This window comes from Crinia signifera, chromosome 11 (assembly GCF_055691185.1).
Source record: "Crinia signifera chromosome 11, ASM5569118v1, whole genome shotgun sequence".
In the NCBI taxonomy this organism is placed as follows: Eukaryota; Metazoa; Chordata; class Amphibia; order Anura; family Myobatrachidae; genus Crinia; species Crinia signifera.
The window spans coordinates 58,491,984-58,518,271 of NC_139227.1; the positions used below are offsets into that span (position 1 = coordinate 58,491,984).

General features: G+C 46.0%; 1 protein-coding gene across 1 annotated transcript in view; it reads right to left on the minus strand.

The window, feature by feature from the left end:
- Window positions 1–364: 364 nt before the first annotated feature.
- Window positions 365–26,288, minus strand: part of UTP6 (UTP6 small subunit processome component) — an 89,278-nt gene continuing 63,354 nt past the window's right edge. Inside the window, exons 5-19 of the mRNA XM_083164609.1 lie at window positions 8,668–8,715; window positions 8,240–8,303; window positions 7,898–8,016; window positions 7,729–7,806; window positions 7,065–7,146; window positions 6,493–6,574; window positions 6,190–6,371; window positions 5,962–6,041; window positions 5,586–5,663; window positions 5,316–5,496; window positions 4,557–4,636; window positions 2,972–3,064; window positions 2,076–2,156; window positions 1,836–1,908; window positions 365–612 (exon numbers count right to left, since the gene is read on the minus strand). Coding sequence (XP_083020735.1) covers window positions 455–612; window positions 1,836–1,908; window positions 2,076–2,156; window positions 2,972–3,064; window positions 4,557–4,636; window positions 5,316–5,496; window positions 5,586–5,663; window positions 5,962–6,041; window positions 6,190–6,371; window positions 6,493–6,574; window positions 7,065–7,146; window positions 7,729–7,806; window positions 7,898–8,016; window positions 8,240–8,303; window positions 8,668–8,715 — 1,479 coding nt within the window. The 3' untranslated portion in view covers window positions 365–454. The remainder of the gene's footprint in view (window positions 613–1,835; window positions 1,909–2,075; window positions 2,157–2,971; window positions 3,065–4,556; window positions 4,637–5,315; window positions 5,497–5,585; window positions 5,664–5,961; window positions 6,042–6,189; window positions 6,372–6,492; window positions 6,575–7,064; window positions 7,147–7,728; window positions 7,807–7,897; window positions 8,017–8,239; window positions 8,304–8,667; window positions 8,716–26,288) is intronic.

A 26,288-nucleotide genomic window follows, 5' to 3' on the forward strand; every position in this document is an offset into this window, starting at 1 on the left:
CAACAGTGGGTTTCACACCGAATGCCCCATACGCACTGTTCTATTTCCTCTATTTTTCAATCCGATTTTAATTATATAAGCAAAATCGATTCGATTGGAATCTTGTTGAGAGCTTCTGACCCATAGTGAACGGCAGTTCTGTGGAGTCTGCCCTCCCCTTGCTCCATGTGAGCTTCTGGCCAATAGCTAGCAGCAGTTGTGTGGAGTCTCCCCTTGAAGCCTTATTCATTGTCGTTATCTTCTGCTGGGTGGGATTGGGGTGAGAACATCACTACCATGCCCCAAGGTGAGGATGTGACAGAAGAGTCCTCATCTATTATCCAGCCCAGCTCTGGCAGCGGCCATAGCATCATAGACACAATCATTATAGGGAACAGCCACCAAGCAACCACATTTATTACCACAACAGTACAGCACACGGCAGGGGCACAATACAGCACAAGGCAGGTGCACACTATAGGTGCCCTGTCTGCAACAATGTGTATTTGTTCACAAAATGTTCCACATCTTCCCCCTGCAGCATTTTCATGGCTCGCCAGTGGATAATGCCACAGTTCTCTGGCTTCCCCTCTGCATGGCTCAGCTCTTCCTGGATGTAACACAGCCAGAGATCTAGGGATGGGAAGACAACAGTCAGTATCTGTTCTAGAACCGAACCATAGAGAGGACTGGCGACAGGCTTGAATGAAACAATAGACAATGTCCAGGTTGACAACTACACACATGGCCTCCCAATTAGTGGAACTCTCCACTCATCCTGCATCAGGCAATTTCCAAATCGGAGACCACGTGGATGTTAAAGTATGCAAAAGTCCAAAGGCAAAATGTTTGGTCAATGTCTACCTCATCTGTCATTCTAACATACTGTGAGGTAATAAGGCCAATATTATATAATCGATAGCAATCCGTCAGGGTTAAAGCTCCTCCCCTCTATATCACACACCTGAATGAGCTTGTGCTTATGGGAAACGTCCTGGCAGTGCTGCCAGCCAGCATGAAATCACCTAGTATATTGGAGCGCTGCACAAGGCATGAATATGGAGAACAGCAGGACCACCTTCTAGGGGCTCACATGCAGTGACTGTAGAGGGTCCCCGGCACCACCGCGCAAGCCAGATGAGCGTTAGGAAGGTAGACCGGCAGCCCCAGGCTGTCCACGGGTGGGAAGGAAGGGTAACCACGCTGACTTCGGGTGAGAAGGAGGGGAACCACACTGAACCTTGGCACCTGTTCATATATTCACTAGTGTCTACAAATGCCCACCTGTAGAAGCACCAGTAGGAGGTATAAGATCAGGTGTTGCACTTGTATTACACCCTATTTGGGGATTTAGTAACCGCACTTTGCACCCTCATTCTCCTTTACATGTTTGTGTGGATCAGTTGCAAATTCGGATTCAGTACTGAATCCCGGCAGTCAGGGTCCCAGGGTTCAGAATTGCGACACCGGAATCCCGACAGCCGAAATGCCGACGGGGGGGGACACGACACGTGGATCGCCCCCCCCTTGCAGGCTCGCTACGCTCTGCACACTAATTTATTCTCCCTCCAGGGGTGTCGTGGACACCCACGGAGGGAGAATGTGTCGGGATTTCGGCATCGGGATTCTGAACGCCGGGATCCCGACCGCCGGGATTTTAACTGCATCCCGCTAATTCTTGTTTGTTATTCACAATCTTATCCTGTGGACCTGGTTACAACATAGGAGGGTCTCTGGCAGGTTTTGGGGACAGAGGGGTAGATGCTAAATTTCTGACTACAGCCCAATGTCATTTATCAGACATGTGAATGGCAAGACACAGACACACACAATAACCGTGCATGTGGAGAACGTACCAGGGTTCACAGCACCAAATTCCCGCAGTGCTCGCTCGTAATACTCTCTGAGACAGTCCATCTTGCTTGGCGCCTGCGTTACATTTGGGAGATTAGATTAATGTGCATTTATCCATCAGAAGAAAATGAAGATGCAGCAAATAATTACAATAAACGCAGCAGACTGGTGTGTTGGCTGACCCAAGCCGTATGCAGACACCAGCTGTCAGCGCCGCTGCACAGATTACTGGACTCACTTACCTGAGCTTTCTCAATTTCTATCATCTTCTGGAAGAAATCCTCAGAAAAGGGACGATTCTCAAGTAAACTACAAGAGAGAGACTGGGTGTAAATTGTGTTCCAAGGATGGTCATTGTAGTGAGAACTACAGAGTATTACACAGTACAGATTATACCGGTGGTTCCCAAACTTTTTGAATCACTGCATCCTCGATTATCAGTATTTTTTTCATGGCTCCCCTAGGCCAAAAGTTTTTTATTGAGAAATACAAGTAAAAAATAAAGTAAATTGTGTTGACATGCCATGCCATATGTAGTGATTGAGATGGTTTGCTTCTGTTTGTCTACATAGGATTAAAAGCAACAACTAGTGGTTTTGCCTGTTAAAGTGATAATAATTTGATTTGTTCCTGGACCACAAACCGAAGACACCCCTGCAAGTGTCCTGAGGAACCCAAAGGTGCCACAGCACATAGATTGGGAACCACTGGACTATACCCGTCTATCAGCAGAGGCAGATCCCTCTTATAGTGCAACCTGTAGAGAGTGGAATCACACACCATGAGCCTTATGTATGAAATGAAATGGCTGCTTCAGAAATGTCACTCATAGGGCAGAGGCAAAATACATTCTACACAGAGAGAAAGCAGTACCCTCTTATTGTATACCTAACCTCCATACCTCACATAGTACCAGCCTGCGGTGCCTATATCTTGTATCATCAATCACAGAGAGGCACTACTCCAAGCCCATGCTCCATACCTCACACAGTACGGACCTGAGGCTGCCCACACTTGTATTATCCATCACAGAGAGGCACCACTCCAAGCCTATCCTTCATACCTTACACCTTACCAGCATGAAGGTGCCCAGATCTAGGAAGGCGCAATTTTAATGTACAACATTCACCTGCTAAACACTTCCGGCTTGCTTGTAGCCCTGGCTCCTGTACACCCAGTCCAGGTAGCGGACCTTCATTATCTTGGCGACCACAGGATTTAGGACCAGTTTCTATGGGAAGATAAAGGTTAATGGCCAGTATTCAATATCCAAAATGAGCCACCCTATTCAATGTGATATTTTCGCCGTCTTTAAGTGATTTTCGCCGTGTCTCTCTGTGTAGCAATTCTCCATCTTTTCATGGAGAACTGGAATGTGAACTTTTAAACTAAAAGGCTTTTTTTTTTCATTTTGGTGTCAAAAAAAAAAAAAAAAAAATCAGGATTTTTTTCTGTGAAGGGCATGTTATTTTTATTCATGTGCTTATAGCACATGAATGTATATTTAATAAAAAAAAATATATATATATCTTTAATTATTAATTTTTTTTTACACAGAGCAGCCAGCAGGGGGCCGGAGCTCTCGAGCCGCTCATTAGATATTCATATATTCACTGCACCCGATCATTACATATGCACGATCGAGTGCAGTGAATACTGGGTCCCCCGCTGGCTATGGGGGGGGGGGGGGGGGGGGGGGGGCTGGGTCCAGGGGAGCCTCCACATATGTTCTGGGGCAGCCAGGGAGACTTTAATCTCCCTGGCTGCCACCGTCCCCAGCTCCCTGCCGCGGACGCTCGTCCGCTGCAGGGGTTAAGACTCGCCGCGAGTGGCGGCGAGTCTTAACCACATTGAATAGTGGGAGCAGGAGTGGCAGCGAGCCCTCCGGAACAGGGCGAGTGCATGGCGAGAGAAAAAATCTCTCGCCATGCACGGAGAATATTTCTCATTGATTACTGCCCAATGCCATTGTTTGGTATAAGCAATCTCCACACTACAGAAACACCTAGAACATTACTGGAAATATCCATAGACGTCTCACATTTAATGCTTACCCCAGCTAAAGAGACTATTTTGGCTACGCCACATAGGTGGAACAGGTTAAAAAGGACATGATTAGTATGTTCAAATACAGGATTGGGAATCATATGGAACTGGGAGATGATTTGTTCACTAACAGGCCTATACTTAGGACACGCAGGCATGTACTGGGGCTCGAGGAAAATAAATTCCGTACTGAATTAAGAGTATTCTTCACCATTAGAGCAGTAAAATTCTGGAACTCATTGCCAGTGGGGGTGATTACAGCAATTACTGTTAATGAATTTAAATCAAAACTGGATGCATTTTTGGCCACTAAGGCAGTGGTTCCCAACCCTGATCCTCAAGTACCCCCAATAGTGCACATTTTCCAGGTCTCCACACAGAATCACAAGTGACATAATTAGCTCCACCTGTGGATCTTTTAAAATGTGTCTGAATAATGAGCGCACCTGCTGGGTGACCTGGAAAATGTGCACTGTTGGGAGTACTTAAGGACCAGGGTTGGGAACCACTGCACTAAGGGAATCCTATAGATATGACTTACTCAAGTCAGTAGTTACAAGTTAGATAGGTTGAACTCGATGGACTAATGTCTTTTTTCAGCCTTAATTAGTATGTTACTATGTATGTTACTATGTGACATGAGGTAAAATGCCTCAGCACTGTATTGGTAAGTGTACCTGGTAGAGAGACTCTGTGCTCTCTGGGCTCCTCTCGTTCTCACTCCACTCCACCATTAGGGTCCACAAGGGAAAACAGTCTGGAGACAGAAGGACACAGCAACGTCATGGTACACATTGATTTAATTTATCAAACCAAACCAGAAAGATGAAATATCTGAGATCAGAGAACATTGGCGATAAAAGCGCCCGGAACGCCCAGAGCGCGCCCGGAACGCCCAGAGCACCGGCAATCGAAGCACCCAGAACCCCGGCAATAGAATTGCCTGGAACACCAGAGCACCGGCAATAGAAGCACCTGCAATGACCAGATCCTGGTACACCAGCAATAGAAAGGGTCGAAACGCTGGTCTTGCTGGCTTTAGCTGCTGTGGTGACACAGGAACAGTGGCTGTAGGACTTCCTTCTAGATGCCACCTAAGATAAAGACAACCACCAACCAGTCCTTAGATGTGGGCCCAGTTCTAGGTTACTTTTACTCTGAGAGTGCCTCTTTCTTTGAGCTATGACCTCTGCAGAGGTCACTAAGCAGGCTGACAATGGCCTCACCTTAGGGGAATAAGTTTGGGCTCATATGGGGACATTACTACTGAGCATCTTAGCCCCTGTTCCTGAGCATACTCCCCCTAGTGGCAGCTTCCAGACATCTCCACGGTACTAAGGAGAAGCTATCCAATTAAATCCAGGGACATTGGGCTCCCAAGCAATAATGTGAACTATTTATGGCTACATGCTATTGTCCTAGGAGGAAGGCACTTACTTGGGGCTTTACAGCTTTAAATGCCCTTTCAAACACCTGCTCCAGGTCTTCAGCCTTCAACGCTCTCAAGAGCTCCAGCCTCCTCCTCCACATGTCTACAGATGCACTGAACTTCTCTGTGGCTGCACCAGATATTTCCATGGCACTCTCCACCTGCCCGAGCGCTACCAGGTGTGACATCTGAAAGACATTTAATCATGAAAAGCAAAGTATAGAACAGTACTGACTGCGGCATCATCCACCCCGGCCTAGGAGATGAATATCCTCACCCAATCGCTGTACAGAGCTTGTGCCAACAAACCAGCCTCATGTGCTTTACAGAAAGCCGACAGCAGCCGCTCCTGCCTCTGAAAGGAGAAGACAGAGTAGTCACCCACAGAGCTTACAGTCTCCTACCAGCAAAGAAGTGCAAGTGTGCAACAAGGACCACAAACGCTGCAATGTGATTGGCTGAGGGAGGAGACCCTGTAGGTCCCTCATCTTCGTTTTGTCCCTTCTCATATAAACAAGCACCGAGTACTTATTTTTGCTTATAGTAAAAATTGCCTCATGCATGTTCCTTCATCATAACACCCATGATCTGTCCAGCCACATAATGGGCACCAAATCTCCCCGGTCGCTGTACGGAGTAATGATGGCAGTTACCTCCTGCCTCAGCTCCTTGCTGTTCGTTTGCCGCTTGCACCTCTCCAGGCAGAAGGTGATGAACATGCTCCACATGGACTCTGTGAAAAAGCATCATGTAATCAGTGGAAGCAGGGACCATAGTAGAACCTGGATATAGAAAATATATATATATAATATTATATATATATATATATATATATATATATATATATATATATATATATATATATAGGCAGGGTGTCAGACCTGTCTGCAGAGATCTCAGTGCAATCTCATAAACCTGGCTGCATCGCTTCTCCTGCTGTGTCACATCCTGCGCCTTCGTCTGCTTGGACGTATACTCTGCCGATGGTAATCGTTTACTGCTCAGCTCCTGACGTGCCACAAAGTCCCAAGTCAGAGGATCATCTGCATGGAGAGCCTGCAAGCTGAACGGGGCGGGTTACTCTCACATCAGGGCATCACCGTTACTGTGGCAGACCCTAGAGCTGGAGCACGTGGGCCTCGCCACCAGCCTGTCCAGCACGCTCACCTCACACATTCACTTACTCTGTATAAATTTCTCTCTGTAGATCCTCAGTGAAACTAAACTTTTTAGAGATGGAGAGGAGAGAAATGTGGAAGCCAGCGCCTGCAGGGAGGAGGGAAGAGTCAGTCACCGAGTGGCACAGTGTAGGGTATTGCTGCTTCCTATAGCTAATCCTGGCATGCATGACAGGCAAAATATGGACATTATAGATTGAGTATATCTACACATCACCCATCACAGCTCGCCAGCCTAATACCATTATACCGGTCCTCCATTGCCTGGCTCACTGCTAGGGACATCCCCATACTCCTGGCGTCACACCTCCTCCACTCTCTGTGGCTGTATCAATCCCTCCCCCCCCCCCCTCTCTGTGGCATCGACCGTCTCCTCTTCTACATCTACCAGGCCCATCAGCTCTCTTGGACCAGGTCTATACCAATTATGTTCCCTCCCGGCTCCACCTTACACTATAACCGCCTTCCTCTACAGTCTCAACCTTACACTATAACCACCTTCCTCTCCCATTTCCACCTTACACTACAACCACCTTCCACTATATAAACACCTTCCTCTCCAGTCATCAATCTCTCACCTTGTATCTTTTGTACAGCAGCTTTATACACCACCCGGGCCAGTGTCCCATTTAGAATGTCCTCAGAGTACCCATTTTCTCCCTGGCGGGAAAGACAAGACAATACAACACGCAATGTATGGCTTTCCTTTATACAGGGTTATGCAGGTACCGACTAAACCCAGGGGAATGCAGGCATGTCAGCCAGCCACAGAAATACATAAGGGTCCCGGTGTATAGGCTCAGTATGTGAACCCTATGCAACGAAAAAGTCTGAGCCAAATTGTTCTGGACAACTTGGGTCCCACAGCGTAATATTCCAGAGCCAACCATTCCATCCCCCCCCCCCAGAGGCCCCTCGTTCTAAAACATACCGGACACAGGAGCATTATAGACGACTATACACAGTATCAGAGCCCCCCCCCCAGGTATAATATCCTATAGTATCAGGCCTCCTCCCCCAGGTGTAATATCCTGTGGCTCTCCAGATGTTGTGATACTACAAATCCCATGATGCCTTGCCACAGTTTTGGTATAAGTGAGTGTTAAAACTGTGTCAAGGCATGCTGGGATTTGTAGTTTCAAAACATCTGGAGAGCCACAGGTTGGCCTGTCCTATCAGGGCTCCTCCCCCAGGTATACTATCCTATGGTATCAGGGCTACCCCCTCTATGAGGTTTCTTACAATATCCATCTGCGCTTGATCCAGCTCCTCCTTCTCCTTTCTCTGTTTCTCAGCATTCATCAGCTCCATCCGGAAATACTTCAGGAAAGGAAATAGATTTATGCATCAGGTTACAGCAGCAACAGTACATCTGCCCAAACCCTAAACGCACTATGGGGCCCAGACTTACTTCTTGGTACAATTTGGAGCAGTCTGGGTGGAAGCGGAGGGATCGCAGGAAAATGTGTCTTGCGCTTTCTGCTGACAGCTGATCCTCAAATTCCCACTTTGCTGCCACGATCCACAATTCTGGAGGAACAGGACAGGCATTTGGCATATCCGGGTGGGGGACAGTTGCCCGGCTTATCCGGGGGCATGACAGATGCCCAGCTTATCCGGGGGCAGGACAAATGCCCAGCTTATCCGGGGGCAGGACAGATGCCGTACCGTCACACAGGACAGAGGGGCTCAGCGTGAATAGTAACGTCAGAGAGGTACAGATACCTGACTTATCCGGGTGGAGGACAGTTACCTGGCTTATCAGGGTGGACGGCCAGCAGCGAGGAGAAGCATTTGCTGAGCTGGAGTTTGCAGTTCTGAAGGAGAAGATGGGTAACAAGTCACTGCATGCGCTCTGGGAGGGGTTAGATATAATTAGGATAAGGCCTCACAGTGCTTCAGTGAGTCCCACTTAGCAGGAAAGAGCCTTTTGGATTCACAGTTATTCGGCAGCACAGGATCCATCCAGTGTCACAACTGGATTATAAGTAGATCACGTGGCGGGAGAGGTGCACGGTGGGAACAAAAACATTCTATCTGGCCATCCTGTCATGCTGCGGTTGGATCCAGCACTGCCGCATATGTGTAGGTTGCATTGAATAACATGTGCAGGATCCTACCTGTTAAGCGGGCCCTAAAATGCTATGTGTGTCCCTAGCTTGTGATAAAGCAATAGCGTACCCATTTCTTACAGAAGGCCACATGGGACATCCACAGCTGGAGATCCTCCTAGAACACAGGAAACAGAGAATCACACCCTCATCACATTGTAGTGTCCATGCAGAGTCCTGGAGACTGGCACATACTGTGGAATCAGCCCCACTATATACTATTATACTTGCACAGGGGGAGCTGCCACCAACAGTCTGGAAGATTCAGGGATACAAAGAGAAAAAAGGGCGTATAGGAAGGGTGCACTATGTGGTATTATTTATTAATATGGGATCTAAGTACAAGTAGCAGGGAAATATAGAACATAAAACACAGGTACATGGTGCTGAAAGGTTAGAATGGGGGCGTCACAGACACCAGTTGGGGGGGGCGATGGGGCTTCACAGACACCGGTTTAACAATTCTGATATAAACTCAGAGGGTACTCTTTACCTAGCACGGCGCCCATCGCGGCCATCAAATGCACTAAAAAACGGGTGCGACGCCCGCGATTTCCCATAGGGAACAATGTTAAAAGTGTGATTGGACGCGATTTTAGTGTTCAATGCCCGCGATTTTTCCATAGGAAACAATGTTAAATGGGCCACAGAGCCCAAATAGTCCCCCTGAAGTCTGAAATGGCCCCCACAATTGTTAACGCCACCCCACGATCAACGTAACCCCGAAGCGTGGCGAGCGCAGCGAGCCCGCGAGGGGCGGCGGTACGCGTCCTCCGACCTTTTCATACCCCCACTATCCACGTCGGCGTGGAGTTGAGAATAGAATAGTGTGGCGAGCGCAGCGAGCCCGAAGCGTGGGGATACCTTCACAGGTAAACGCGTCCCTTCGCAGGCTTCACAGGTATCCGCGTCCTCTCGCCACGCTTCGGGCTCGGTGGCTCGCTGCGCTCGCCACACTATTCTATTCTCAACTCCACGCCGACGTGGATAGTGGGGGTATGAAAAGGTCGGAGGACGCGTACCGCTGCGCTCGCCACGCTTCGGGTTCACGTTGATCGTGGGGTGTCGTTAACAATTGTGGGGGCCATTTAAGACTTCAGGGGGACTATTAGGGCTCTGTGGCCCATTTAACATTGTTTCCTATGGAAAAATCGTGGGCATTGAGGCATTGAACAGTAAAATCGCATCCAATCACACTTTTAACATTGATCCCTATGGGAAATCGCGGGCATCGCGTCGCACCTGTTTTTTTAGTGCATGCGATGGCCGCGATTTTTTACCCCCGATGACCGCGATGGACATCGTGGGCGCCGTGCTAGGTAAAGAGTACCACTCAGAGTAATGTAATGCGGGCATAAATTCCATTGCAAAGGCTTTTCAGACTTATTATTCCAGCCTTTATAACCTGGCGGATGGTCACTTTAGGGGTATGGACTTCCCGAAGATAGACCCTTTACACAAGAACTACTAAATGAGGCGATTAAACTCACTCCATCAGGAAAGGTCTGGTCTCCCAATCTCTTATTATAAAACTTTTACCGAATCTCTATCGCCTATAAAGCTCTTTGCTTTTAATGCTGTAACTGACTTTCTTTTTCAGCTCAATCCTTGTTGGCACACATTACCTTTATCCCTAAGGAAAACAAAGATATTTCCCAATGCCTGAGCTATAGACCCATTTAACTCTTAAACATCTTAAGTATCTTTAAAATGATACGCAAAATGAATATCTAATAGGATAAAGCTATTGCTACCAAACTTAATCCACAATGACCAAGTGGGATTTGTGCTGGGCCGGGAAGCTCGTGACAATACCACCAAAATGTTGAACTTAGGCCCTTATTCAGATCTGATAGCAGTACACATTTGTTCTCAAAATAGGCAAAACCATGTGCACTGCAGGTGGGGCAGATTTAACATGTGCAGAGAGTAAAATTTGGGTGGGGTGTGTTGAAACTGAAATCTAAATTGCAGTGTAAAAATAATGCAGCCAGTATTTACCCTGCACAGAAACAAAATAACTCACCCAAATCTAACTCTCTCCATACAGGTTAAATCTGCAGTGCACACGGTTTTGCCCATTTTGAGAACAAACTTGTACTGCGATCAGATCTGAATAAGGGCCTAAATCCATCAGGCAAAGAAGTCTAAAGCACATATGATGTGGTTATCAAGCGACACCAAGAGGGCTTTCGATCGGATTAACTGGGGATTTATGAGAAGTTTACTAGAATATATAGGTCTAAAGCCCACTCCCTACACAGGATTTTGGTGCTTTATAGAGTTAAGGTCAATTGAAGTCTGTCAGAACTATTTATTATCTCAAATGGGACAGGACAAGCATGCCCACTGCCCCCCCCTTGATTTTTGTTCTATGCATTGAAGCTCTATCGAGAGCCATCCGTTCCAACTCAGACATATTAAGACTACGGGTTGCAGAAACGACATACAAGCTAGCACTGTTTTCTGGCGATCTTTTAGCAATTATTACTAACCCAAAAACTTTCCTCCCAAATTTTATGAGTTCCAATCTTTGGAGGCCTATCCTATTTTAAAATAAATTACAGCCAGTCAAGTCAATTGCTCTGAAGGCCTATACACACACACACATCGATTTGCTTTTGATTCTATGTTAGATACGATTTTCTATTAGAGCGGGCATTAGATCTTTGGGTACTTATGTGATATCTGGGCTCCCGTTTTTCTTATGAGACCGCGGGGGTCGCCACGCTTGAGGCACGGTGGCTCGCCACACTATATAAAATCAACTCCATGCGTAGTTGGATAGTAGGGGTATGAAAAAATGGGGTGCATTTAACATGGGAGCCCAGATAATACATAAGTACCGATCTTTCCATTCGATTTGGCATTAGATCTGTACTTTTGCATTAGATATCGAATTCGATATCAAATTCGATATACATTCATGGTACATTTTGTACATTTGATTTACTAGATCGAATTCGATATTTCCTTGGCTGCACAGTAGATTTTTCTGTTCGATTTTGTGATAACGGGAGCGCACATCGAATCGAATGTAGATCGAAAGTGACACAAAAACCATTCAATTTTGTTTAGAATTTGATTTTGCTTCTAAGCAAAATCGAATTGAAAATCGGGAAAAATCGATGTGTGCATACAGGGCTTTAACCTCACCTCTCCCCCGGATACCCACATTCACTTGCAACAGACATACAAATGTCACCAAACACATAATATATCTTGGGGTTTTCCTCCTGAAACCCATTTCTCCAATCTGCTCATTACATTTTACCCCGGTAGTTTTATTTATTTACAGTTTCTTATATAGCGCATCAGATTCCGTTGCGCTTTACAATAGTAAACAGTGATAAAACAAACTGGGTAACAGCAGGCAGACCAAGGGCGGTATTCAATGTGAATACCTGCGAGGTGCAGCGAATCCTTTTTTGGATTCGCTGCACATTCGCCACGTTCCGGAGCCGGCGGGCTCCGGTATTCAACGAGTCAGGGGCAGCGAGCCCCTGACTGGCGAATATGAGCTCCTGCGGCGATTGCCGCAGGGAGCCTGAGGACGGTGCCAGGCAGAGAGATGGTAGTCTCTCTGCCTAGCTCAGACCTTTGTGGGGGGTTAGGTGGGCTCCCCGGATGCCAGGCAGCACAGGCTCCGGTATTCAACGAGTCAGGGGCAGCGAGCCCCTGACTGGCGAATATGAGCTCCTGCGGCGATTGCCGCAGGGAGCCTGAGGACGGTGCCAGGCAGAGAGATGGTAGTCTCTCTGCCTAGCCCAGACCTTTGTGGGGGGTTAGGTGGGCTCCCCGGGTGCCAGGCAGCACAGGCTGCCCCCCCGGGGGTGCCAGCAGGGGGGCGTATATTCACTACACACAATCGTAATGATCGTGCAGTGAATATATGAATATGTAATGAGCGGCTCGGCTCCGGCGCCCCCTGCTGGCTGCTGTGTAAAAAAAAAAAAAAAAAAAAAATATTTTTAAAATTAAATATATATTCATGTGCTTACAGCACATGAATAAAAATAGCATGCCCCTCCTCAGAATAAAATTCCTGATTTTTTGACACCAAATGTAAAAAACAAAACACTTTATTTTAAAAGTTCACATTCCACTTCACCATAAAAAGATAGCAAATGCTACTCGGTGAATCATGGCGACAAAAACCTTCAAATGTATTCGCCATGTGGTCATTGAATAGGGCGATTCACCGTTTTTGTCAAAAATTCGCCAAACAGCACAAATTCGCCATAAAAACATGGCGAATCAGGCTCATTGAATACCGCCCTTAGAGGTAGGAGGGCCCTGCTGCAAGCTTACAATCTTTAGGGACAAACACAAGGACAGGCACCAGTAATAGCATAGCAGTCCCACCAAGTTGCAAGTCCAGAAGAAAAGCTATATAATACGTAAGTGCCTCAGAGGGTTAGGTTATGCTTGTGGTACTTAAATATGATAGGCTTGCCTGAAGAGGTGAGTTTTCAGGGAACGCTTGAAAGTTTGGAGGCTAGTGGAGAGTCTTATTGTGCGTGGAAGGGCATTCCATAGGATGAGAGCAGCCCGATGAAAGTCCTGTAATAGTGAATGGGAGCTAGTGATCCGTGCAGAAGAGAGATGGAGATCTTTTGTGATAAGTGCAGAGATATATGCTGGTGCAGTATGGTTAATAGCTTTATATGCGAGTAGAAGTGTTTTACATTGAATACGGTAAGATACAGGCAACCAATGGAGGGACTGGCAGAGCAGAACAGCAGACGATGAGCAAGGAAGAGCAGCCTAGCAGCAGCATTTAAAATGGATTGTAGTGGTGAGAGACTGTTCTTGGGAAGACCAGTTAGGAGACTATTGCAATAATCAATGCCGATGTAATGAGTGCATGGATAAGAAATTTAGTAGTGTCTTGTGTGAGATAGGGTCGTATTTTGGATATGTTTTTTAGATGCATGTAACATGATTTGGAGACAGATTGAATGTGGGGGAAAAAAGGACAGTTCAGAGTCGAGGATGACCCCTAGGCAACGAGCTTGTGGGGTAGGGTAGATTGTCGAGTTGTCAACAGTGATGGAGATATCAGGATGGTAACTGTTCTTGGCTGGTTTTGGAAATATTGAGTTTGAGTTGGCGAGAAGACATCCAAGATGAGATGGCAGAGAGACATTCAGATACTCGGCCCAAAACCACTGGTGACAACTCTGGGGTTGATAGATAGATTTGAGTATCATCCGTATATAAGTGATACCGAAATCCGAAAGAGCGGATTAGTTTGCCAAGCGAGGAAGTATAGATTGAGAAAAGCAGAGGACCTAAGACTGAGCCTTGCGGAACTCCGACTGTCAGAGGTAGTGAAGAGGAGGTAGAGTCAGAGAAGCGAACACTGAAAGAGCGATCAGATAGGTAAGATGAGAACCAGGAAAGGGCAGTATCATTAAGACCTAGGGAGTGTAGTGTTTGTAAGAGAAGAGTGTGATCCACAGTGTCAAACGCAGCAGAAAGATCTAGAAGAATAAGTAGTGAGTAATGGCCTTTAGACTTGGCAGTTACCAGATCATTCACCACTTTAGTCAGTGCTGTCTCAGTGGAGTGTTGAGAGCGAAAGCCTGACTGAAGCGGGTCTAATAGGGCATGAGAGTTAAGAAAAGTGTGTGAGGTGAGAGTAGACCAGACTCTCCAGTAGTTTGGAGAGGCATGGGATCTGAGAGATCGTTAGAGAGAGCGTTAGGGTCAGAATTGTGTTTTTTTCAGAATGGGAGTAATCACTGCATGTTTGAGCAGAGAAGGAAAAGTACCAGTAGCAAGAGAGATTGCAGATTTTAGTTAAGGTTGGAATAATCACAGGAGATAGATTTTTAATGACTTGCGCAGGTATAGGGTCGAGAGGAGAGGTAGTAGAGTAGGAGGATAAGAAGAGTGTGGATACTTCCTTTTCATTTGCGGGCTCAAATGAAGAGAAAGTGCCAGAGAGCTCAGCAGGGGGGGGGGTTAGAGGATGAGGAAAAGCATACCATTTCATCTCGGATATTATCAATCTTGTCCTTAAAGTAGGAGGCAAGTTCTTGTGCACGGATGGTAGCCGGTGGGGGAGGGTACAGAAGGGACTTAAATGTGTTAAAAAGTCGATTAGGGTTGGTGGCATGAGAAGAGATGAGAGATTGGTAGTATGTTTGTTTGGCAGTGTTCAAATCATTGCTGTAGGAGTGGTAGCTAATCTTATATGTGAGGAAGTCAGTCATATTACAAGATTTACGCCATTGGGGTTCTACTTTATGTGACTGATTTCGTAGTTGCCTTGTTGTTTTGGAGTGCCACGGTTGGCATCTAAGCCTACGTGGGGTGTAATGGGGAGCCACTTCATCAAGGGTTGTTTCTAGTGTCTGGTAGAGGTGGGAAACAGCAGAGTCAGGAGAGGTAAATGTAGAAATTAGTGAGAGCGGTTGTTGCAGGGAGGTGGAAAATTGTGGAAAATTAATACCATTAGTATTTCTGCAGGTTAGGGTAGGCTTGCATGATTTCAGTGTCAATGTGCTTGGGGTAATGGAGGAGAGTGAGAGGGTAATGAGATTGTGATCAGAGAGAGGGAAGGGAGTGTTAGTAAAATCAGAGACTGAGCACAGCACGGTGAAAACAAGGTCAAGGCAGTGGCCTTCCTCATGAGTAGAGGAGTCAGACCACTGGGAGAGGCAGAGAGAGGAGGTTAGAGAGAGGAGTTTGGAAGCATGCAAAGATGGTGGACTGTCAATAGCAATATTGAAGTCACCCAAGATGATAGTGGAGATGAAATGGGGGAGCCAGGCAGAGAAATCTTTTAGAAATTGAGTTTTGGGAAGCCCAGGTGGGCGATAGATAGTAGCAACACGCAGAGAGAAAGGGGAAAAAACCCTAATAGAGTGAACTTCAAATTATGTAAATGTGAGTGAAGGAACTGGTGGTAGAACTGAGTATGTGAAGGCTTGTGACAGTAATATACCTACCCCACCTCCTTTACAGTTACCAGGCCTGGAGGTGTGAGTGAAGTGGAAACCACCATGTGACAGTGCTGCAGGCGAGGCTGTGTCTGATTGTGTGAGCCAGGTTTCTATAATGGACATGGAGGACAGAAAGATGTGTCACTGTGCGGTGCACCAAAGAGAATTGGTATTAAAATGTAACCTTTATTATGATTGGTTAAAATATAGCGAAATAAGACACAAAACATGAAAATACACATAGACGTTAGTTTAAAAAAGGATATTAGATTACCCTTACGACGTGGGACCCCTAACTCCTTATATAATTAATTGCGGTATTGTGTTCTTATGATCAGTCTAGTGATAGAATAATTGAAACAGATAATCTGATATGCGGCGGTACAGTGAGCTGATAGTCTCACACCAGTCACTTAAATATCTTTCACATGTAGGGTGAATCTTGCGGGTGCTGGTGCGGCCCTTATTGATGGACCAGTGTACTGGGCTCACTGAGGGTGCGTTTAGGTAGCATGCGGTTAAGGAGGATAGATAAATGATTGATTTCACCCCTATGGGTGGTGTTTGCACTAGAGATTGCTGTGTTGAATTGACAGCAATTCTCCGTGCAGTACTCTCACTCACGGACCGACGTGCCACTGCTGCCGCTCACCTCCAAGTGTCCCGGAGCACGGTGCGCCTGATATGACGCGCCTTCTTTTAGTGTAGGGCACGGGTGCAGCGGTCTCGCACTGTCGGCTGGCAGGGTGTACAACAGCCAACTACACCGGCGTACCAAGTTGGCCGCTTGCCTCCGAGTGTCCCGGAGCACGGAGCGCCTGATAATGACGCGCCGTCTCACAGTGCCGGACACGGGTGCAGCGGTCTCGCACTGTCGAGTGACCGGGTGCACAGCACAGCCAACGGGCTGCGAGCTACACGCGCCGCTCGGTGCTTTTAAGTTTAAACTAGACAGATCAAAATCAATTACATTTCAATGGGGGTAGGGGTAGCCCACGAAGTGTACGGTCGGCGTACGCTTCGCTAATGAGCTTCGTCAGGACCAACCTGAGTGGTACCTGGAAGCTCATTAAGTACCTGTAGGTTCATGAATATGGTAATCACCGTCACCATTCATTGGCTGTCTCAGCTGTCACTCAGACTTGCTGTCTTGCTGTGACAGGTATCCGTTGCCTGGATTGTGACTATGTTTCTGTTTGATATGAGAGTATGGAGGTTAATAATTTAGTAAACATGAACGTGCCCAATGAATAACAACAAATGAACTATATCGGTATATATATATATATATATATATATTTCGATTTATAATACAAAAATTGATTGTTGTCGAAGATTGGTGTTTATACATCGCAGTGATGTAATTCAGTGATAGGGGAAGAGAACATCAATTCCCGGACAAAAATCTGAAAGGATTTCATATATGCGTATGATTATTAGGGATATGGTCTGAACATGTATGGGATATGATTATAGTTACATGACTGTTGGGATCAGTGATAGTAAGGGCAAAACGAGTGATAATTCAAAACAAACGCAAAATAACAGAGTGGTGTGCAAAAAAAGGGGGGGGGGGGGAAGTGGGGAAAATGGAGAAATTAAACTTTGAGTTTTATTAGGATAATATGCATTGTGATGCCATAATTGGGTAGTGCGTGTATGTGCAAGAATGTGCACAAGTGTTGTTAATATGGTATGGGTAAAAGCCGTGCGTGTTTCTATATAAAGAGGTGTAGAAATAAAACTGTGATATTGTGACCCAGGATGCTGCCCGGCCATCGGTGCGTATTGCTACCCCTTGTCCCCCAGTCCGGGGATACGTGTGATACATTTAGACACACGCACCCTACGTACAGGGGTCGGGAGCAGCATGCGACCTCCAGAGGGCATGTTCTTCGGTATTATTAATAAAAATGGGATCGAGGGTAGTGAAAGAAATTTCATGTGTTGTATAAAAAAAGATTAGGCGGGTCATAAAGACTCATAATGAGGAAAAATTACGGTTATGGTAAGTGAATATATATTCGGTGTAAAGTGTAAGTCATTCGGGGAGTGACAATAAAGATTCTTGTAATGTGATTTGTATTGTCATAAAGTAGATAGAAACATAGTTATATTGGTGGTAATGAGGTGTAATCGACACCTTAGGCAAGTGGTCAGAAGTCTGTGATGGGTCCCTTCATGTCTGCTACCTTTTGGTATATTATCAGCCATATGAGGCAATGATGATATCCACTATAAAATATAGTATAATATAATAATCTTCTTCACAATATAGAAAATAAATAAACCTCAATGTCTGTTATGATTAGCTAAAATCGACTATCTCATTAGGTTCATTGAGGTCTTAAGTTATACCGGTAAGTTCATCCTAAGTATAATGTTATGGTTCTGTACATTTACCAATTAGATCATAACATGCTCCTATTATATTGTCATAGCATATCCAGATTGATCCGACAATGCAATCATGACATGTGTCAGGTATTTCTCAGTTTGAACATTAGATGTCAGTAAGGATGGTGTCGTTGTGAACAAGAGAGGAGACGATTTTCTCATAAAGGGTGGACGCTTCAGGCAGAAATGAATTGGGGAGGTCTGTTACAAGAAAATGGTGTAATTATTTTCTTCATTGAGTCCTGATGGGACCATGGAACCCATCAGGAAAAATCAGCCGGGTTTCTTGTTTAAGAAGTTCCCTGTCCCAATCCCCTCTTCTTATATTCATGGTGATTTTGGTCATTCCAAATGCCTTCAGGCCATTAGGGACACCATGATGGAACTTTAGGAAATGCCTCGCCACTGGGGTTAGGGTCTTGAAATTAGCTTTATCCCTTGTGGCGTTTTTGATGTTTAACAGATGTTCAGAGAGCCTCTTTTTGAATGGTCTGCGGGTCTTTCCGATATAATGTTTCCCGCAGGGACATTCAAGATTGTATATGATCCCTGCGGTGTCGCAGGTGATGTACTAATTGATCCGCCAAGTTTTGCCAAATTTGTCTGTATATGTGTCACGAGGTGTTATGTACATGCACACTTTACAGGTACCACACTTAAGGTGCTCTTTCTCTTAATTCTCACTGTGGGTCCTTTTTCCATGTGACTGTGGACCAGAATGTCCTTTAGGTTCTTGCTGCGTCTCCAGCTGATGTCAATTTTATTACTCAGGACTTTTTCCAGGTCTGAGTGACAGCTGAGACAGCCAATGAATGGTGACGGCGATTACCATATTCATGAACCTACAGGTACTTAATGAGCTTCCAGGTTCCACTCAGGTTGGTCCTGACGAAGCTCATTAGCGAAGTGTACGCTGACCGTACACTTCGTGGGCTACCCCTACTTCCTACCCCCATTGAAATGTAATTGATTTTGATCTGTCTAGTTTAAACTTAAAAGCACCGAGCGGCGCGTGTAGCTCGCAGCCCGTTGGCTGTGCTGTGCACCTGGTCACTCGACAGTGCGACCGCTGCACCCGTGTCCGGCACTGTGAGACGGCGCGTCATTATCAGGCGCTCCGTGCTCCGGGACACTCGGAGGCAAGCGGCCAACTTGGTACGCCGGTGTAGCTCGCAGCCCGTTGGCTGTGTTGTACACCCTGCCAGCCGACAGTGCGAGACCGCTGCACCCGTGCCCTACACTGTGAGACGGCGCGTCATATCAGGCGCACCGTGCTCCGGGACACTTGGAGGTGAGCGGCAGCAGTGGCACGTCGGTCCGTGAGTGAGAGTACTGCACGGAGAATTGCTGTCAATTCAACACAGCAATCTCTAGTGCAAACACCACCCATAGTGGTGAAATCAATCATTTATCTATCCTCCTTAACCGCATGCTACCTAAACGCACCCTCAGTGAGCCCAGTACACTGGTCCATCAATAAGGGCCGCACCAGCACCCGCAAGATTCACCCTACATGTGAAAGATATTTAAGTGACTGCTCACTGTACCGCCGCATATCAGATTATCTGTTTCAATTATTCTATCACTAGACTGATCATAAGAACACAATACCGCAATTAATTATATAAGGAGTTAGGGGTCCCACGTCGTAAGGGTAATCTAATACCCTTTTTTAAACTAACGTCTATGTGTATTTTCATGTTTTGTGTCTTATTTCGCTATATTTTAACCAATCATAATAAAGGTTACATTTTAATACCAATTCTCTTTGGTGCACCGCACAGTGACACATCTTTCTGTCCTCCATGTCTAGTAAAAATTGATGTCCCGTGGTAGCACACCCTCATCCATACATGTGAATTATACACACTATAACCTTTGAGGGGTCATTTGTTGAATAAAACTCTATTTCCTGTGCGATTGCAAGTCCCTTCCCCCCACCTCCCCTTTTGTAACAGGTTTCTATAATGGCCAGCAGGTTGAAGTTGCGAGAGATCAAGAGGTACTGTAGTTACTAAAATCTGAAAAGACCTATCCTCATGGTCCTCCAAGGGCTTATCACAGATAGGGAAGATAAACATAGTACAAATTAATGTCTTACTGCACATCCTCTATATGCTTTTGGCACTACCTGTTTCAATCCCTAAAGTTTGCTTTGCGAAGCTTCCCCCGGATGGTGAGAAATTGTGTGGAGTGGCAGGTCCCCTCGATTTAGACATGAGTATTTGTATAGAAGGAAAGATTTAGGAGGCTTCCCACTTCCTCACTTTGAAATTTATTATGAAGCCAATATGCTTGGCAGAATTTATGAATGGGCAAATCCTTCTCCAATAAAACAATGGGTACATATTGAAAACTCTTTCACGATTATCCCCCTAGGAATTTTGCCCAGGTTACCTTACGTCCCTATTATTTCACACACAACTATAGGTTCAACTCTTCGGGTATGGAAATGTAAAAGAATTAAGAAGTACATCTCCTCAAGATAATCCCTTATGACTCCATTATTTGATTACCCAGATTTTATCCAGAGAGACTCTAAATTGGCTTTTAAGTCATGGTACAAAGCAGGTATTTTGAGAATAGGTCAATTATCTAACCCTTCTGGTGTGTTGCCATTCCCAGATGTTCAATCCAAATGGCCTCTCCACAATAAGGAAATGTGGAGGGATCTTCAAATTAAACATTTCCTTCAGTCAAGATCTGGGCGTTCAGCAGACTCTAGAGACTTAATACTATTTGAACAATTGGTATCTTCACAGAGTTTGTAGTCACATTTGGTATCAAACACAACGAGATTTATGTCTTACCTGTTAAATCTCTTTCTTCGAGGACGTGAGGGGCGAAAGGGCTATTGCTGGGTAGTGGAGTGGAGAGCATTACAGCACCCAAAAGGTTAAACTTCTTGCTGCCTCCCAGACAGCCAAGCTCCTCCTCTCCTCTACCATGCCTCCAGGCCAGGAAGCTCAGTTTTCAACAAGGCAAGAGACAAGGAGAGAAGGAAGAGAAACACTATACAGAAACATATTCTGAACTTATGCGAGTTCACTCAAAGGAGGAACTATTAACTTTAAACATCAGGGGCCATACGGCTAACGCTGGGACGTCCTAAAGCAGCCACCTAAGTGGCGCTTGATGACAGATCGGGCAATTGTCCGCTTATTAGCAGGTCAACCTGTCTTCTGAAAACCGTAGAATACAAAGAGAAAGTCAGATTTCCGAAAAACCTTAGTGCGTACACATAGATGCGCAAAGCACGGATCACATTCATGGAACACGATTCAGGAAAGGCATCCGGTTGCTGAAAGGCAGGGACTACAATCTCCTGGTTGACATGAAATTTAGACACCACCTTGGGGAGGTGTGAAGGAACGGTTCGAAGAACTGCCCTGTCAGGATGAAAGATAAGATAAGGTGACTGACAGAACAGGGTCGATAGGTTAGACCATGGGTCCTCAAACTGCGGCCCTCCAGATGTTGTGAAACTACAAATCCCAGCATGCCTTGCCACAGTTTTAACACTCCCTTATAGCAAAACTGTGGCAAGGCATGCTGAGATTTGTAGTTTCACAACATCTGGAGGGCCGCAGTTTGAGGACCCATGGGTTAGACACTCTCTGGCCCAAAGCAATCACCAACAGGAAAACGATTTCCAGGTAAGCCAACAAAGGTCCACTGACATCAATGGTTCAAACGGGGGGGCCTGAAGAGCTGCAAGTACCAGGGAAAGATCCCAGGGAGCGACTGGGGGAACAAAGAGGGTGGATACGCAGAACATGCATGAAAGTGTGGACATGCTGCAATAATGCCAACTTCCTGTGAAACAGGATGGACAGAGCTGAAACTTACTTTTAAAGACCAGCACAATCTAGCCTCCAACCCCTTCTGCAAAAACGACAGAATCCTGGACAAATGGTAAATTCAGAGATTGAAACGGCGAGTGTGACACCAGGAAAAGTAAGCCTGCCAGATGCAATGGTAAGCACCAGCCGAATAAGGCTTGCGGGCCTTGAGCATAGTGGAGATAACCCTTGAGTTAAAGCCTTTGGCTCTTAAGAAGGAGGTCTCAGCCACCCCTTTAAAAGCCAGGTGCTGCAGTTTCGGATGTAGACACGGACCTTAAGTGAGCAGGTCTGGACATAGAGGCAGAGGGGCCACTGATAGTGCCTGCATATCCAAGAACCAGATCCGTCTAGGCCAGGGCTGGGCAACACTGGCCCTCCAGATGTTGATGAACTACATATCCCAGCATGCCTTGCATCAGTTTCAGCATGGCCACATAGCAAAACTAATGCAAAGCATCCTGGGATGTGTAGTTCATTAACATCTGGAGGGCCGGTGTTGCCCAGCCCTGGTCTAGGCCAATGTGGAGCCACCAATTCCCCCTTCCACCTTCAACTTGTGGATTACGGAGAAGCGAGATCGGGGGAAAGGTGTACATCAGAGCAAATTGGCACAAGGCTGACACAGTCTACCATGCAAGCCCCCGAGTCCTGGACATGCATAGGGTGACCATGTGGCTGTGGCATAATGCCATCAAGTCCACCTTGGGTGTGCCGCAAGGGTGAACCAGCATCTGGAACAAGTCCGGATGGATGGCCCATTTGCCGGCATCCAGAGTGACGACTCAGAAAGTCCACTTCCCAATTTAGGACCCCTGGGATAGAGATCGCTGAGAGCAGGGATCTTCCCCTCTGACCATTGAAAGATGCGGGAGGTCTCTGCCATAGCTGCCCTGGTGGTTGATATAGGCAACCCTCGTAGCATTGTCCCACTGGACCTGAACTGGGCGACCTTGGAGCCAAGGTTGCGCCAGGCCGAGGACCCGCAAAACTGCCCTCAGTTCAAGGACATTGATGAATGATAGCTGGGATTCTTGTGCATTCGATAATCCCTGGAAAAGATAGTTGGCAAGTCACCGCTTCCCAACCACAGAGGCTGATATCTGTGGTGAGAAAAGTCCACTGGTGAACCCAAAACGGTCTCTCTGCTGTGAGGTTCTGGTCTAGAAGAAACCAGGACAGGGAGATCCGTGTGGCCGGTGACAAGACAATCAGGTGGGACTGAATATTGGAGTAAGATCCTGACTACTTGGTGAGGATATATCATTGTAGAGAGCACAAGTGGAATGCTGCATACTCCACCATGTTAAATGCCGATATCATCGAGCCCAAGACCCTCATGCAGGCATGAATGCATACCAACCTGAGGGAGAGGAGACGCCGGACACAGGACTGAAGAGTTCTGCGACATTCTTCTGGCAGATAGATCCAATGACGAACAGTATCCAACTGGGCCCCCAGATAGATTATGGACCAACAGGGCTTCACCACAGGGGGAGGAAAATGCAGGAGACCTGGATGGCCTTGCAGGCTGCAGGGACGTTGCAGGTGAGAGGTATACTAGCTGAACCATCACCTGAATAAGGGACGCGGCCCAAGCAGGCTCCTGAGAAGAGGCCATATCTGTAGGCTGCGCCAGTGTATTGTAGCAGCTTGCGCATAAACCCTTGTGTACATAGTCAAGTGGGGATAGGCCTGTATTACATGATGTACAAAACTCCAATGCAGGAGCCCCCATGTCATCTGGTGGCTTAGTGCTCTCCTTTTCCCTCTGCACATGCAGCAGTCAGTATTAGTGGCTGGAACCTGTCTGGGCATGCATTCCTACTGTCCCCGGGCTAACAAATGGCTGCCAGGAAAGATTACCTCACACAGCACTGGTAAAATGGCGGGGACCATACGCCCATACATTTTATCCCTGGAAGTCCAGCAGGAGCGGGTGGCATACCTGCCGTCAGCTTGCTAGCTCAGCCCGGCGGTCCCCCCTACTGAGCTTCTACAACCACTTAATGCATTACCTCAATCGGTGTCCACGGTGCCCTGTCTCGGCTGTGGTCTCCAGAGTCCTCGGTGCCACTCACCGACGTGTGTTGCTGCAACTGCCGGGCCCGGGTGACGGAGCAGCAGCGCGAGGGTCTAATAGACCCCCCCTGTGCTGCTGCTCTTTCACTGATACACAGTCAGCATAAAAATAGAATGAAAAAAAATAAAGATTTCAAAAGTAGTAAGGCTGCATAATGTAGCCCCTCTGTAAGGTGCATGTTGGCTCCTGCCAGCACCGAAAAAACTGATCTTCCTGGCAGGAGGTGGGATAGAGGAGGGGAAAAACCTGGCTGCCTGGGAGGCAGGAAGAAGTTTAAGCTTTCTGGTGCTGGAATGCTCTCTCACCACTCCACTACTCAGCGTTAGCCCTGTGGCCCCTGACTTGTCCCGAAGAATGAATACAAATATTTGATTGAAAAGGACTTCCCCACTCTTCCGAAATTTACCACAAACTGGGAGACTAACCTAAATATGACAATTGGCGAGACACAGTGGCTAATGCAAGAAGCTTCGTGAGTAAAATCAGGGAGCTAGAAACGGTGATCAGTAGGGACGACTACAACATCATTGGTATTACAGAAACATGGTGTATTGAGTCGCATGACTGAGCATTAAACATGGAGGGATATATACTCTACAGCATGGGTCCTCAAACTGCGGCCCTCCAGATGTGGTGAAACTACAAATCCAGCATTCCTTGTCACAGGTTTCCTATAAGGGAGTGTTAAAACTGTGGCAAGGCATGCTGGAAATTGTAGTTTCACAACATCTGGAGGGCCGCAGTTTGAGGACACATGCTCTACAGGAAAGACAGGGAAAATAGAAGGGGCGGGGGTGTGTGCCTATATGTAAATAATAACTTAACATCATGTGAGAAAAATATGAGCACAGACCTGGAAGAAGACAACTCGGAGACAGTGTGGGCAGAGATAACCGACAATAATAAAAAAACAAAAAACAAAATTATAATAGGGGTATACCAAACAAAAGGGAAGAGTCTCTTCTTTTAAACCAAATCAAACAAGCATCAAATCAGGGTCAGGTATTAATTATGGGGGATTTTAATTTACCCGACATTGATTGGGAAAACGAAACAGGTAAATCAGCAAGAAGCAATGGGTTCTTAAGCTTACTTAAAGACCAGTTTATTACACAAACTGTAGAAACTTCAACTCGTGATGAGGCACTCTTGGACTTAGTATTAACAAATAACACAGACTTAGTTTCAAACACAAAAGTAATTGAACAATTAGGGAACAGTGATCACAATATGGTTTCACTGGAAATCAACTTCAGTAAATTACATCAAAAAGGATCTGCAAAAACACTAAACTTCAGAAAAGCGAACTTTGAATTATTCAGGGAAGCCCTAACAGGAATTGGGTGGGAAACCGTTAAGGTCAGCCATCAACAATAAAACCAGAGCCTTTATATTCTATAAAAATAACTTGAATGAGGAGGCGTTCGCAAAATACAAAGAATCAAACAAAACTTGTAAAGGGGTAATCAAAGCAGCTAAAATATTATTTGAAGAGTGCATAGTCACTGAAAGCAAAACCAACCCAAAGAAGTTTTTTAAATACAGAAATAGTAAACGTTTAATTAAGGAAAACATAGGCCCACTAACTGATACTAGTGGAAAAAGTGTTACTGAGGACAAGGGAAAAGCAAAACTGTTAAATGAGTTCTTCTCATCAGTATTTACTAAGGGAGAGCAGACTGTGGAACGAACATTTACCACAAACGGGACAAATAAGCCAGATCTCATTGTGGATTTCACGCTGAAGGAAATAATACTGAGGCTAAGCAAACTCAAAACAAATAAATCACCAGGGCCAGATGGGATTCATCCGAGGGTATTAATGGAATTAAGGGATGAACTAGCTACCCCCCTACATTATATCTTTAGCAAGTCACTATTGTCAGGTATAGTACCAAAAGATTGGAGAATAGCAGAGGTAGTGCCAATATTCAAAAAAGGAAAAAAAGGAAGATCCCGCTAATTACAGACCGGTTAGTTTAACATCAATTGTGGGTAAACTATTAGAAGGATTTTTAAGGGATGGTATCCACGAATATTTAGACCATTACCGTCTACTCAGTACTAACCAACATGGGTTCGTGAAAAATCGTTCATGCCAAACTAATCTACTAGGGTTCTATGAAGAGGTTAGCAAAAACCTCGATAATGGAAATGCTGGAGATGTGATTTTCCTAGATTTCGCTAAAGCATTTGATACTGTCCCACACAAGAGATTGATTAATAAAATGGAGAACCTAGGATTGGGTGAAAATATCTGCAGATGGGTAGGGAATTGGCTATGTAATAGAGAACAAAGAGTGGTTGTGAATGGTGCCGTATCAGATATGATACCGGTACTAAGTGGAGTGCCCCAGGGTTCGGTTTTGGGGCCCATTCTGTTTAACATTTTTATTAACGATATTGGGATAGGGTT